We start from the raw sequence: 16,009 nt of genomic DNA, 5'->3' as shown, positions 1-16,009 counted from the left end.
AACTTTTCACATTTTAGAATTTTTAATAAAAACTATATAACTCTATGACCAAATAAAAATATGACGTTGTTTTAAAAATTCTATTTTTAAAACAACGATTTGCCTTATATCACATTTCTATTGCGTCAGAAAATAAAGACTATTTATTTACATGGTTGTACGCGTATACAACCATGTAAATGGTTGGTTTAATGGAATGTTTGGTTCAACGTGGTTGTTATGCATCCGATATTTTGACTGCAAGCGTAAATAAAATAACACACATGAAGATGCTAATCAATGCTTTGTAATGACGCTCTAATTGCTTTTGTTTATTTACCCAAGAATACATAAATCCATATGCACGGTGGTGGGTTTTTGTGTGCTTAAGGTCGTGAGTCATAATATCGCGCGATTTATCGATCAAATGGTAAAGCAATAAAAGTTGACAGTAACTAGAGCAACCTGAGAATTTGCATAGTGTAAGTATACTGACCATTACACAAACTAGTAACAGGGGCAAAACTGTCTCCCTCATACTCTTTCTTGAACTATATAATAGATCCGCCTACGCATTTGAGCATTGATATGTATCCGTTTTTGACATAATATTTCACTTAAACATATATTTCTCTTGAAAATTACAAATCTTAATTTACTGTTATTTTAGCGGAAGACAAAAATACGAATCATCAAAATCAATTCGCAAAATAAAGAAAATAAATATTTTTCTTTACCAAAATCGAGAAAATAACGAATCTATTTGTGAAACGATATTGAGAAAACTGTTGCCAATAGTAACGCATTATCACGCTTGGATAAACACATCGTATACAGATACACGAAACATACAGGAATCTGACGCCGGGACATTATAAAGTTCGGTATTTATTAAATGCAGCATTCGAAACTCAAGACCGCCTCCGAAGAAAAACGAGAATCCTGAGAATTCGTATTTCCTCGTACATTTTAAAAGAGCCAGAATGTTGAATGCTGGGCGATCAGAGCTCGCGATTTAGGTACGTGTATCCGGCGGTCGAAGGATATAGTGGCGGTGGGACTGGTCGGTGAATGCGAAGGGGGTGGGGGATGGGGATGGGGATAGTGGCGGGAAGGGAAGAGGGCGAAATTTTCGCGTGTTCCTCGAGGTTAACGGAGACACTCGGGAAATTTATACTTCGGCAATAGTAATACCGCGGGTGTGAGGCAGGTGCCGGCGGTGGTCCAGATCGATAGGGCATTAAAACAGAGGGGAAACGAGAGAGGGTCTACCTTCGGGGCAGGCGTCTCGACGAATAACCCCGCCATAAACGGAGGAAAGCCTTCTTTTACTCAGCCGTACATCTAACTTCGCTGTGATTTACGTCGCGGATTTTGGCGGGTCATAATAAAACTCCGGCCACTCTCCATTTAGCCTCGAAAAATGATGTTGTAAACCGTGACGGTCAAGACCCTCCCACTTATTTGATCAGCGGAAACCGGGAGGATAGCATCGCACAAGTTTGACGTACTGCGGAAATGACGGGTGTGATTTCGTAGTCGCAGTCGCAGTCGTTAAAAAATATTCGCGTTCTTTCCGACTTTCGAAATAGTCGGAGTTAAATGTGATAATTAAAATGCTGCTCGGAAGGGAATTATCTACCTGGCCGTTATATGCCACCGTAAGTCTGATTTACATAAAATGTGCATCGAGAACTCTCTTATCTTCTCTTCTCACAAGTACCCGAATAATTTGTCATTTTATTTTTGACTGTAATCTTTTAGATATGGAGTTACGGATGTTGTTCCTTTAATCAACGCACTTTGCATGCTGCGACTTTCTCTAAAACGAACTATTTTCAGAATTTCTTGAAAGCAGCCACATTTTGGTAAAACGAAATGTCGCAAGAGAATATAATGCATAAAGTTTTCTTGTAAGATCTATAAGATGTCGAAGTTAATTCAGAATATTTTAATAATTCAGTATATTTTTGATAATTAAGATATATATATATATATCTCGATTGATATATACATACACACACATGCTTGGGTAATGAACTCATCTTATTAAACTTTTTCAATAGAGAAACAAATATTTTTATTATTAAAAGGAAATGTTATATATATAGCTAGAACGTTATTATATTTGATAAAATCTATTTTTAATGAATAATTGTGTGTGCATAATTAAATATGATATCTTGCAAAATATAAATACCGTAGCTAAGGCTCATGTGAAAGAATCTGTTTATTATCTCAGCTACGGTAATTCCGCTACAAAAAAATATCATTAGATTAGTATCGTGTGCTTACCGCTTTTTTGACGAACGAAACGAACCCATATCCCTTGGATTTTAAAGTTTGGGGATCTCTGACGACTCTGCAATCTCTGTAACATAAATATTATATCTCGTAAGATAAAATAAAGTATAGATATAGGTAATATCTGTCTATGAGAACATGATTCAATTATAATCTTATGATAGATAAATTTAGTAGCTAAATTTATTTATTTTATTCTGATTATATTAAGAATTATCCAGTTAAGAATTCTCTTATATTTCAATCTTTATTTGATATTCTAGCGTTATTTTTATGTAATTTAAATGATTATTTATATATGTATCTAATGATACGTATATATATATATATATATATAGAAATGAGAACACGATGAATTGATATTCCATCAGGAATACGTCATTTCACGGACGGTATATATATATATATATATATATATATATATATATATATATGATGTATCTAATCATCTTTTTTTCTCTCTATTTGTTAGAAAATAATGAACATTAAAATAATGCACGCTTAACGAATGTAACGATATTTAGTATTTTCTAGACCGAGAATATTCACTCCTGTCTATGCTGTCATTATCGCAATATTACGGGGCTCGTGGCAAAAGACCTCAATTTATTTCAAGCGCGGTTGAATTTCGAAACGCTCATATTCCCTGGAAAAGTACCAGCGACATTGTCGGGCGAATTGGGACCGGATTGCCGGACCGCCCCCGACGAATTCTTCCTCATAATTAAGATTCCAGTAGCGCCCGGCGGACAAAATTAGGAATACTGGAACGCGCGACATGCTTTTCCTTTCCCTCCAACCCCTGGAAGCTGCAGTCGTTTCGGTGAAAGCTTAAGGCGAGGAAATATACCGATAGAACGGGACAGCGTGCGCCGCGAATAAAATTCCGCGCCATGCGATTTTCACCACGCTTCTGTTATCCGGCGGCTATCTTGAATCTTTTTTTGATTGCGAGTGAAAATTTTTAAAAGACTACAGTCACGCGTTATCTATGATACTATCAACTACGCGCGTGATTGATGTAGACAACTATTGACGTAGGCGGAACTTTGATATATGACACTTTGAAATTAATTGTCCGTAGAAAAAATTGTCGACGTAAAGATGACAATACTGATCTCTTCCTCCTTTATTGTCTTCTCACTTGTGATGGATGAATTGCAAAAAAGTAGCAAGTAATTAAAAAATCGTTGAATATAGTGATACCAGTGAATATAGACATTTATATGCTAGGTATATTTTATAATTTATAACAAAATATATAATAATTTCTAATTAAATAATTAAAACAAAAAAATGAAAAAGAAAGCAAATCATCAAGATATTGTATTAAATTAAATAATTTCTGTTTCAATAGACATTAGGTTACAAAAAAAATAAATATTATTAGAGCTAAAATATAAATTTTCGATTTTTTTCTTTTGTTGTCTAATTTGCCTACTAAACTAAAACGTTTAGTTTCACGAAGATAAATCACTTTAATGCATAATGCATGGAACCGCAATTTAATGTGTTATGTTTAAAAAGTCTAGCAAACGACGTTTGCCGTGATACACATGGACGGAAAGCGAAGAATAGGCGGTGAAAAAAAGCAAAAGAACGACCTCGTTTGGGAAGAGGAGGTTTCAAAGAAGGGTTGTCAAAAGGAAAGGACGTAAAAGGGAATAAAAGAGAAGGCAGGCGGAATTACGCGCGTTTCAGGCTGCAGTCGGTCGGTACTTCCACTCTGTGCATCAATTTGAATGCACACCTGTCGCGGTTTCGCCCGTAATTAAAACGATTAATCGATCAAAGGACGTATCTAAGCGAAAGCGAAAAATGTGTGAAGAAATTCATACTATATGTACACCTCTCACTAATGAGTTAAGATAAAGAATAAATTAATGTATGATGACATTAGTGCAAAACATGTGTGTAGAGTAGTAATTAAATTATTTTTCAAATTCGACGATATTTCTTTGGCACAAGACAGATCGTGAAATGAAACAGATAGAAGGTAAATTTCGAACAACGTCGGTTCAGTCGATTAATCTTTATTGGAAATATATCGTAAACTGGCGAAGCGCGCTTTGAACGCGCAGTTCAACATACAATTTAAGTACAGTTTTAATCTTTTAGTAGCGTCACATTTCCCAAGTATTAAATATGGATGGATAATTTTAATCGACGATACTTTCTTCCGCGGTATACGACTTCAAAGGCCTTTTCGGAACCGCAATGTACCGTTTTCGATTGCTTTTGCGTCCGAATGATCGGCGAATGTCGTAGTTTACGAGCGCGGAATGTTGAGTGGTCAATATAAGTTAGATGTGGAACACGCCGCTGGGTCCTGCTATTGCCCACTTCGCTGTGTTGCTCACACCGCGAATCCACCCCCGCGCCAGTTCTATCAATATAGTTTTCCAGCTGTTGTGTGTTTCTATATGTAGCGTGTTTGCCCTCTTCGCCTGTGGCGTTTCTCTTTTATACCCATTCCTCTGTTCGGATCGCCACGTAGAGCGAAACAATTGGCGCGACGGTGGCGTGCGCCGTGCACGCTCGCTTGTACGGCGTGGATTTACGTTCTTCACCACAAAAAAATCATAAATTAATGTACGGTTATTGACGCGATAAATCTCAGAATTTAATTCAGGCTCCGTCGAGTCCTGTCGCGCGACACGCCGTCCCTCCATCGTCCTTTTTGGCCGGTGATATAGCCGCGACAATGCCAGAGGCTCGCACCCTGGCGGGCAAAGCCTCGATAGGATAAAGAGTAAGTCTGGATTTATTGCCATCGAGCCAGTCGAACGCGATGGACGTGTGGATAGAAAAGGTTTTGCGTAGGCGGATGAAAGGCAGGAGGTGATGATTCAAATTGTGCGCTAGGCGTGTATTCAGCGTGATGAATCTCGCACAAATTGTCTCGTTTATTCTATCAATTTTAAAGTTGTAATTCTGTACAATTTTATGCCGTTATATATTCTTGATATCAATTGAGATTATTTTTATAACATAAATAATTAACAGATTGATTATGAGATAATTTATATTTTTTTAGAAATACATATATACAATGTCAAAAGTGCAGCGCGAGAAAAGAAACGGCGATTGCATTGCGAAATTTCCACACAGCTGTAAGGGAATTTGCATCCAAGGATACACCGTAAGTTTAGATTTATTGCCGTCGACTAGGTCGGGCGTGATAGACGCGAGAATGGAAGGGTGGGGTGTGTCGATGTTTCAAATTGCGCTCTAGGGACGTAATCCGCAGAAAGATTGCAGGCTTGTTGTTCGTTCTATCAATTTCGAAATCTTGTCTCTACGTTTATACAAGCGATATCTTTGTTACGATTATACTGACGGAAAAGTGTTTACTTTCTTAAAGTTAGATTTCTCTATAATAATTCAATCAAATATATTAATAGAATTACATTATGCACTTTTACCGTTTAAAAGCGATATAACTTATTTTAGATAAATGATCTTCAAAGTTTAATATCTTATGATAAACTAATAATATACATTGTGTGTGTGTGTGTGTGTGTGTCATATAACTCTAATTAAATTTTTAACTTATAATTATATAAATCATTGACAATTTACTGTGATTTCAATCCACTACGCGGAGCAATTTTATTAATTATTTAATTCTTTTTTAAATAAGTTAAGGTGATTCAAACGTTTAACAAGTTTCTGGATTCTATTCTCTTTAATTTTAAGACAAGTATATAGTGGAGCTTGTAAAATTCCCAATGGTAATTCCTTTTATCTCGCAAAGTAAGTTCCGAGATTGATAAAAGCTACTGGTCGGCAGTCCAATTTTGATAATTAAGATGCGACTGCGTTCGTGCAGTATTTACTTAACAATTGTAGGTTTGCGATGTCTGCTGAACATATTCGGTTCGTAAAACGTGCACTTTTGCCAGAATGCTCGATGCATTTCAACAAGTCTAAACTGGTCTCCTTACCTTTCACATTTTGTCCGTATCTTTCTCCTGAATCTTTATTTATCTCCTATTCGTTTATTTTCTTTCTTATCTAATGGACCGTTTCCCTTTTGTATCTGTGTTATTTTCTTTATATATATATTATTCCCTCATATATATATCTTGGAAAAATTCAAATATATATTTGATAATATTATCATACACATTATAAAAATCTTTCTCTGTAAAAATTTTTTTCAGTTGGCTTACAATTAGTATACAAATTAGATATTGAAATGAAACTTTTTTTTTATTTGCAAGATTTGCTTTCTTTTTGATCTATATTTTTTCTCTAGATGTAATACAAATTTAATTTTTGTAAAAAAGTGTTCAATAAAATTGATATAATTTTATATAAATTTTTTTGCATTTCTGATATAAATTTTATATAAAAAATATTTTTGGATTTTATAGAGCATTATGTATATAAAGAATTATGTAGCCTTTAATTCTTCATAATTCTGCCATCATGCATATATGTATTGTAAATCTTTCTAATTAAATATTTTAATTTACAATTATATTAATAATTGTATATTATACAATTATATTAATAGTTGTTAATATTACACGTAACATTTTTAAGTTATGCGTAATTTCCAGAATAAATGTTCTGAAAATACGATCCTATCGATAGAGCATTATCTTTTGCGTCTCCGATGAGAATCTTTCATACAGCCTTCTATATTTCGAACATGCGTGTCAGAAACAGTGAGCAATCTTTATCTCCATCAGCCGAAGCCTACGTTTCTCTCGATGATCATTCAAGCGTCCCACCTCCATTCTTATTTCGTACAAGAAATTTTCGATAAGGCGGGAATAGCTAGGAGAGATGAGGATAGTGAATTGACGAAATCGTGTCACGACCTCATCAGTTTCATATCCTTAAGCCGCGAAACTTTCGCGTATTAACCTCCATTCCTTGATGCTGCTTTTTCATCTTTCATACTGCGCCGGTTCCTTTGACTACGTGCTGCGCAGGCAGTCTTTCCATTAGCCGCCGGAAAAATTCAAACTCATTAATTAGGCGCTAGGAATGGCGCGTCAGCATGAAAATCTTTGTACTATAGGATCTGGGTCCTTATCGCTCGGGCAACGAAGATTGAAGAACACCATTTTCGAGCGAGCGAAGAGAGGAACCATGAGCGTTCGGGGGAACAGATTCATCAATCTACCTACAAATAATCGCTGCAGAGTACTGTCGTTCATCAGCATTTGATCGCTATTCTCGGACACCGTTTATCGATTTCTGTATCAAGCGAATAACAACTTATCTGTTTACAAGGAATAGAAACATCAACAATAAAACATTTATAAAGCGTGCGACAAACACAATTTTACGACGATAGATTGATATTATGAGAGATTTACGAGCAGATCGCGTCAGACATGTCGATTCTAAATATTAGTCGAATGTAAGATTATATCGCGTAAATTATTCGTGATCGCGCGTGAGGTATCATGTTTTTGTATGAAAAATTACAAAAGTACAAATTTTCAACACCTTTCCAATTATATACTTCTTAAATTATTTTGTAGATGTATCATAGATAAAGCGTCACACGTTTGGGGCACAAGTTTAATATTTTGCTTTTATATAGTTTTAGCCGTACGCTATTTCGAAACATGCTATAAGAGGAAAAGCCTTTATCAGAAATATTTCGAGTTAAAGCAGCAAGAGAGAGAGAGAGAGAGAGAGAGAGAGAGAGAGAGAGAGTAGTATAGTGCAGTTTTCTACGCTAGCGGGGGTTGTTATCTTCTCGCCATATAATGAATCCCGCGAGAGATGTAAGTTATGAATTTATAACCCTCTCACGGCCCTTCCTCCGCTAGGTTGAAATATTTTCGATAAGAAGTTACTATCTTCTCTTTTCGATTATAAATAGCAAAAAGCTAATCTCAGCAGGATGACATTATATTATTGATTATTATCATATTTCGGTCCAGGTTAAAAATTTCGTTAGATTATCGAGCTTAAATATCATATTCAATTTAACACTTTGATTGTTACAGCTTGTTTTATCGTCGATTCGTCTTCGCATTTAAGTAGTATGGTTTTGCGAAAAGCATTCTGCATATAACTGGCTAACTGGTTAAAGTTTACACTATCAACAGGGTTAAAAGTGTTTATAAAGCATTAAAGACCAGCATTTTAGCGTAATGCTAGTCAATCAAGTAGCACGATTGTTTACACAATTTTTGTTGACTTTAAGTAATGTAGAGAGTAAACTTTATTCACTCGAGAAAGAAACAAACTAACGCTTTATATCTCAAAGTATATTTTCTCCTAATATACCTTTAGTGGCAAACATGCTGATCTTATCTCCGATTGATTATAGAAAGCGCGATCTAAGAATCTACGATATTTGCAGTAATGCTGTATAAATTTGTAATTAGCAAAGATTGCTTATTTCTAATATTTTTTTTTTTATTTTCGCATTTAAAACTCGCTTAAAAATACTAAGCAGTAAGAGAGCAGATCCCATAAAAATCATTTCGTGCATCGATGGAAACGACAGGAGGAAGTAGTTTACTTAATTCTTACTAAGTGCACTCAATACCGAGCTAGCTAATTGTCGATGGGATAGGTCGGATCGATGGCCGTAGGGTGGAGGCGAATAGAGTCTGAGACAAAGTCGGGTTGGCACTGACGCCATCCAATAGCCCTCGAGGGTCCCACAAGGCGAAGCTCCCTTCGATTTTGAGATCGCGACGAACGAAACCGTGCTGTGCTCGTTGTAGAAATGTCCACAATTGAACTCCTTCACGCCGTTCCTACTTTCGTCGCTGTAAACCGCTTATTAATGTCCCCGATACGTAACACGCGGCATCAGCACTGGCCATTATCGAGCCTCTTTTCACCCCTGCTCCCGATTTACCTTCCGCCCCTATCACACTCATTCCCCTTACGTGATATTCACCCCTATAACCAAAGGGTTAACCGGCCCTGCCGTAAGCGAGATTATTACCTAGATAACCGGAAAATTAACTGCAAAATGCGCCGTTTTACCCTGCCGGTGTGTGCGAGGTTATGGTAATTTTAATAACATATTTATTGCTCCCCGACTGTCCCCTCTCTCTTTCTCTCAGTGCCCACACAAAAGGCAACATCGAGCGTTTGTAAGTGAGGGCTGATAACGCGCCACTGATTACGCCGGCGCTATTTTGCAAAGTTCGCCGGAGCCGAATTCGTTCGGGCGAATCGCCAGGTATCGGTAATTTATGTCTTTTCCTTGCAACGATGCATGATATGTATATAATGTATGTAATTTTCAATTCGAACGCGTAATCTGTTCGCCAACAATGATACTGAAAGCGCTGTCAATTATTGTAATACACAATCACGCAGTGTCGATATTTTCAGATCAATATATTGCGATGAAATAACATATCGAGAAATTTTATTGAAAGATTGTGAAACTTTTCATAATACTTGAAATAAAAGTAAAATATAATACGATCAAATTATTATAAAAATGCAGAGAATCTTTCTCTGTTATATAAGAATTTTATTTTATAAGAAAAAATATTTTTTAAGAAAAAATAAAATAAGATAAATTATTTGAAATTCTAACTGGCGACGTATCCAGTTTTGTATAATTTTAAGTACATATTTGAAATAAAAATGTAAAGTATCCACGTACATGAATAAATATATTTCGAAATAAGCCCTATATAAGAATAAAGTTCCATAATCTATTCATTTTTTATATTTGCCAGATAATTTAAATGAGAATTGATTAAATAGATATGAAGATTAAAAAGAAACAAAAAAACGGTACGATTAATAAAAGAAGGAGAATTTATAGAGAAAGGTATTAAGTATGATGGCCGTCCATAGATAGAAATATAGAGTAAAAACATATGATAATAAAACCCCGTGGCGCGAGCAACGATGATGGCGGCTTGTAGCCTTTCTTCACGGGTCGAGTAAAACTTCCGGCTGAATGATAAATGCCCGACTATTTTCTCCAATCGATAAACTACATGGCATCTACTGATCACAATAATAAGCTTATCCCATCAAGCGACTGGAGACGGTAAGAATATACCACTCATAATTATAAATTATCATGAATTTCTAACAGTGAAGATTATATCATCTGATAATTATTTATAATTTATAGAATAGCTTATACAATAGAAAATTATATTACAATTACTATACATTTATATTGAAAGCTATTTATATCCTTGTATTTTTCAGAATCTAGAGATACTTGATATAATATTTGCGTTAATTAATTGTCTTACATATGTTAAATATCTGTAACAGATATAGATTATCACGAATTTTTTTATATCTTTATTATTTTATAGATGAAAGTATTTTGCAGGTGAAATCTTTTTACCACTATTCTCTTCGCGCTATCGAGTAACTAGTATTTAAACATTGATGACTATTAATTTACCCTCATTTACATATTGAAATATAAGATGGATCTTTATTTTTCTCATATTTTTTCGTCATCTTTTTTTATTCTATTTTTCTCTTGTGTGTACATATCTTTTACTTTATATGGCAATGAACGAAATGTTTGCTATTATTATAAATTATGGAACTCTTCTTGTTTCATAGAATGGAATGAGAGTAAATTTGGAGCTGTATATATATAGCTAATTCAATTATCTACCGCAACGGCTATTGCAAAATTAAGTTCTTATTCGACACATCCTGTTCTTCTCGTAGACGATTCAATGTGAATCACTACTGTGAGTAGAGACGAACTGCTTAGCGTCAGCAATAAACAAACGTCCAGCAGGTTAAACGTGAGAGAAATGTAATTTGCATAATTTAATTTCTCGTAAATATAATTAAATTTTAAATTACTTACGATATTATTTACGAAATTTTAGTTACAAAATATGAAATAATAATTTTGAAATATTTCGAACCGCATTGCGTAATTGGATCATAAAAACGCAATAGGCAGGCAAGTGATAGATAGTTAAAGATTCAAATGCGGAGCGGTTGTTACTTTCCTGTGCAATTAAAGTAAATTACTACGATGAGTTAACAACGAATTGGCTACAGTTTGAGAAAGTTTGCATCTAACCGAATACAAGTGAGGGTCGCAACGCGTGAACTTGGAATCTCTTTCCTTCGAGTTAGCTTTGAGGGGAACCAAAATAATGAAGGGTTAAGATGGTAGATACAAGGGAACGGAATGTCTTGTCCTCCGATATGGCTTCGTTAAGAGGATTAGGCGGCTTTGAAGTTACGTCAACTGAAATTGTGCTAGATCGAGCGGGAAAGCATTCGGATGAATGTAGAATTTTTTTCGACATTGACAAATGGATTATTGCAGTATGTTTAACATTAAAAAAGCAGTACGCGTGTGTGTCTGTATGTGTGTATCAGAATATATAAAAATGTAGATCGTATTATGCATCGATCAGATTACAAAGTAAGATAAATTATTTACTAAAATTTGAAATATTTCGTGTAAAAGAAAATAATATTGACACAGTGACGTGTGGACAGTTATGATTATGGAAACGTTATGAAAAGTATACGAAGCTTCTGCGAAAATAATTGTGTAAAAATTATTACAGCCGAGGAAGTTGGAACGGTTATCGAAAGGTCATCGTATTATTTCTGCGTTAGAGAAAATTCTCACGGATATTAAAAGAAGCAGATCTAGAGTATCGAATATATGGTATCACATAGTGTCCGTGTCTTACAGGCTCTTCTTATTAAACTTGATAGCAGCTTTCTCAGCTATCGTATTTGCTTTAGACATAGGTGTAAGAGCAGAAACTTCGCACCCCAAACTTAGTCTTTACGTCTTTCTGAAATTGCGCACGATGAAGACTATCGACGTTTCCGTCTTCAGTCTTGATTAAAATACGGTGGTTAATGCAGGATATTGCAGTTGACTTGAATTCCGCACTTAAATATAATGTTTATTCTTTGTACTCTGTGAAATTATATCAATGATCGGCTAAACATGCATGACAAACTTCGGTATACTTAATATGTAAATTTGCTGCATAATTGCTTTTTAATATAAATATAAATTAAGTGCACAATGTGCTACATTTATAAATGATGAGAACAAGTCATAGTAAAGATAGATAACTGGTATATATCCCTCGTGCATTTCAATATGTTTCTAACAAGTCGATATCTCTTACGTTTATTACGTATATCGCATAAGACTGGCTATGCAAAATTTTCTTGAAAATCTCGTGCAGTCTCGAAGTAGATGTAACGATGGAACAGAGCGGTAGTCTACAGATCATTTTCTTATAGTTCTCACATGGAATGCAACTGTGCTCGCGGCTTTGAATACATTTATCCGAAACTTGATATAGGAATTTATTTTATCTATTCACATGCGCATATTGCCTTATAAAGTGAATTTATACATGACAAAAAACTCTGTTTAGTGGGACGATAAATCGTTCTAGATTTTGAATTTTATGAATAATTTTTACAATCTTGCAACAATTCTAACATTGCATATAAAAGTATGAAAGAATAGATAAATTAATTTTTTTTTTTGCTCTATTGTGATGCTACAAATATATAAAAACATTCCCTAACTTATTTATTAATTTTGTAGTTAGAGTGAAACTTACTATAAGAAGCAATTAAAAAATTGCCTTAAAAATAGTTCTCTCTTACACATACTATAATCTTTATCCTAAACTTTTTCAATTTAAGCAAAAAAATAAGAAGAGTAAAAAGTATTTAATAATAAGCTTCATTAAGATAGATATTGTTTCGGTTAAGTTTTTTTTTTTTTTGATGAAAATATTACATTGGTGATCATTAAAAGATCGTTAAAGGATATCAACTTCTTAAATAGAAGAATTTTGAACTTGATTTTGGATGGGCAAAATATAATGAAATAAGTATAATGAAATAACGTTTGATAAAAAAGCGAGGTAAAACTTCTTGTTTAATATAATATGAGAATCATTTTTAAGTTTCAAGAAGAATTCCAAATCATGGGTGTTTGGGGAGAATAATTATTGATTGATGTCGCTGCACGCGAATTACCAGGATTATTTTTAATTTAAGATAGTTAGAAGGAAGTGAGTTTTTCTCTAATTTCAAGATACAAAAATTATTAAAGTAGGTACGACATTATACATGTTAATGTCAGAGTAATGCTATCTAAATGTTTTTATTTTTTTAACTTCCTTTTATATACTTTTTACTTGTTTGTATTAATAAGAGAAAGAGGGAGAGATTTAGCTTCAAATTTTTTTATAAAATTAAAGATTATCTTTGTCGACGTTTTATGCGAATGATCTAAATTTTGCTGATGCTAATAATGGTTAAAAAATATTGATTAGCGGAACATTTATACCATTTCAATAAATATAGATGTGTTTCTAAGAATGTTTTTGATAATATAATCGATAATTAATAATGCATTAAATACCATTGATGGAAGACATTTTTAGATAAATTCTGTTTGAAAATTGACGATATGTATATGTGTGTATACGGATGAAAAAGGTTTATAGTGTTTATAATAACGGGAAAGTATAAATATACTTCAATAATATTGAACCATACACATGTATAAATATCGCGTATGTTTACCTATGCAACAAATGTAAATTTTTCCCGGCTCACTGCGATTCAATAAAATGTTACACAAGAGAGGACAAAGAGAAGAATAAATTGAATTCTATATTAAAACAATTTACTGTTATTCTTTGTTACTTTGTGTATATTTTTATTATATTCAAGTGTAAAATATACACAACAGTTTTCAAGCTCTCTCTCTCTCTCTCTCTCTCTCTCTCTCTCTCTCTCTCTCTCTCTCTCTCTCTCTGTCTATAACTCTCTCTCATTCTCTCTCTCTCTCTCTCTACGTTTGATAATATTATTTACGCTTCTATTAATATACATAGAAATGCACAATAGTGTACATATCTAAACTGCATGTATCAGTCTTTTAATTTTCATCGAGTAAATGTGAATTTGAGGAAATAAGAGGCAGCTGAAAATCTTTGGATCAGGAATGTCACAGAAGTCTTTTTCAACTCATTTTGTATTTAGCTCACAAGAGACAGTAAATATCGAGTTGTCAATGTCTTGAACAAAATTCAAACAATTTGTATTGGATATATTTGCTACTATTCAGGAAACGCTTCATTTTTGTCTCCACCGAGCACTTATGTGTGCTTTCTATTCGTGCGGAAGATCATCCAATATTTAGTCGTCGTTGGACGGGATAATAAATGTCTATTCGATTGCAATACGTGCACGTCACGAGCGTAGACCCGATTTCGCTCGGTGGCCCAATCAGTCGAGCCGCGCCTGATTTAATGCGTTATTTTATTAGAAATCTATAAAGCTATCCAGATTACGCGGGGAAAGGTTTATGGCCTGCCGCCAACCCACCGAACTCGCCCTCTACCGCCCCTTTCCACTTCGACCTGAACCGCGTTTTCGACATTCAACATACCAGCACCACTACTACCGTTAGCCGGTTTGGGCGTCAGCTACCTTTCTTTCGGTTCCGCCAGTTAACGTGTCTGCTCTTTCAATGTGGCGGAAGAAAAAGGACTCCCCGGTCGACTCGGCGAATTAATTTATGCGCGAATCTTTTTTATTTGGGTCGACCCGCAGTCCGACAATTTCCACTCGAAATAGACGACACCGTTGCTGTGAGGATTTTCACTACGGAAAAGGTGCGGCTGAATCCTAGACACTTTTCCACGCGAGAATAATGACGATGAATGTGCGAGATAAAAGAGTTTTGCAAAAATTATGAGAGTTGATCGAAATTAATTCGCTATTGACTTTGTAATTTTAGCACGATGGATCGGTAGACACATTTAGATAAGTTACTTTTGTGATTATATTTCTGTTTGTTAACGAAGTAATTTATCTGAAAGCTTGCTGTGAATATAAATTTTTGTAAATTATTTTTATGTACAAGGCATTTTAGGTTTTATATCTATACAACATATTTGTTTATTAATAAATTATAAATTTAATATCTTATTAGAATATTAATATATAAGGAATTTAATTTGATAATCATTTGTAATAGAAAGAAATAAAATGTAAGAGTATAGAGAATCTCAAAAGATCATCAAAAGAAGAGAAATTTTTCACTTTCGGCTTTTACGGTCAACGTAGAGTATATTTCAGGAAACGATTGCAGAGGATGCCAGAATTCTCGCCCCGGAAAATTGAATTCTCCGCTTTCGTTCCCATCCATGAATTTCGTCATCATAAAACAATGGACATAATTTTGAATCTCGTATTACTCACAGTTCAAAAACTTTTCTTCCGCATTGTTTTCTGTCTGTAGTTTTCCGCACGAACGCATCAATAAATTTATGCGCGAATAGCCAAAGCTTGATTTACTGTTCATCGATAAAATCCGAGATTGAAATTTGTATATAGTATGTATTGCGGAAGAAAAAAAAATAAATAATGGTATAACACACGATCAGACAAGTCCGTCATAAAAATATAATGCATTATATATATAACATAAAATTGAAAAATTAGAGAATTATTATTCTTATATATCGTATAATTTTTGCTTCGGTAATTAACGATTAAACGAACGGTGCAGTTTATTTCCATTAAATCTGCGAGCTGACGTGCTGCATTTAAAAATGCCTTCTATAATTCCGCGATATGGTGTGACTGGTGTGGCGTATTGATTTTTAAGAGGGAAACGAGGAAAGTGCGGTGAAGTCGCGACGGCGACGGACAGCACGTAAAGCCGCGAGAGCATTTGTTAATATCGCAATATTGATTATTTTTAATGAGAATG

At 34.4% G+C, this 16,009-nt stretch overlaps 1 protein-coding gene across 3 annotated transcripts in view; it reads right to left on the bottom strand.

Annotated features, from left to right (window-relative positions):
• The window catches only part of LOC115241449 (nucleolysin TIAR), a 179,997-nt gene that overhangs the window by 57,858 nt on the left and 106,130 nt on the right, over positions 1–16,009 (bottom strand). For all 3 annotated transcript variants that reach the window (XM_029817217.1, XM_029817215.1, XM_029817216.1), the window contains exon 3: positions 2,275–2,350. In XM_029817217.1, the coding sequence (XP_029673077.1) occupies positions 2,275–2,350 (76 nt within the window). The remainder of the gene's footprint in view (positions 1–2,274; positions 2,351–16,009) is intronic.

Source organism: Formica exsecta, unplaced genomic scaffold (genome assembly GCF_003651465.1).
Source record: "Formica exsecta isolate Colony F162 unplaced genomic scaffold, ASM365146v1 scaffold489, whole genome shotgun sequence".
Taxonomy (NCBI): domain Eukaryota; kingdom Metazoa; phylum Arthropoda; class Insecta; order Hymenoptera; family Formicidae; genus Formica; species Formica exsecta.
The sequence above is the reverse complement of the archived record's forward strand: the minus strand, read 5'-3'. Positions and strand labels throughout refer to the sequence as shown.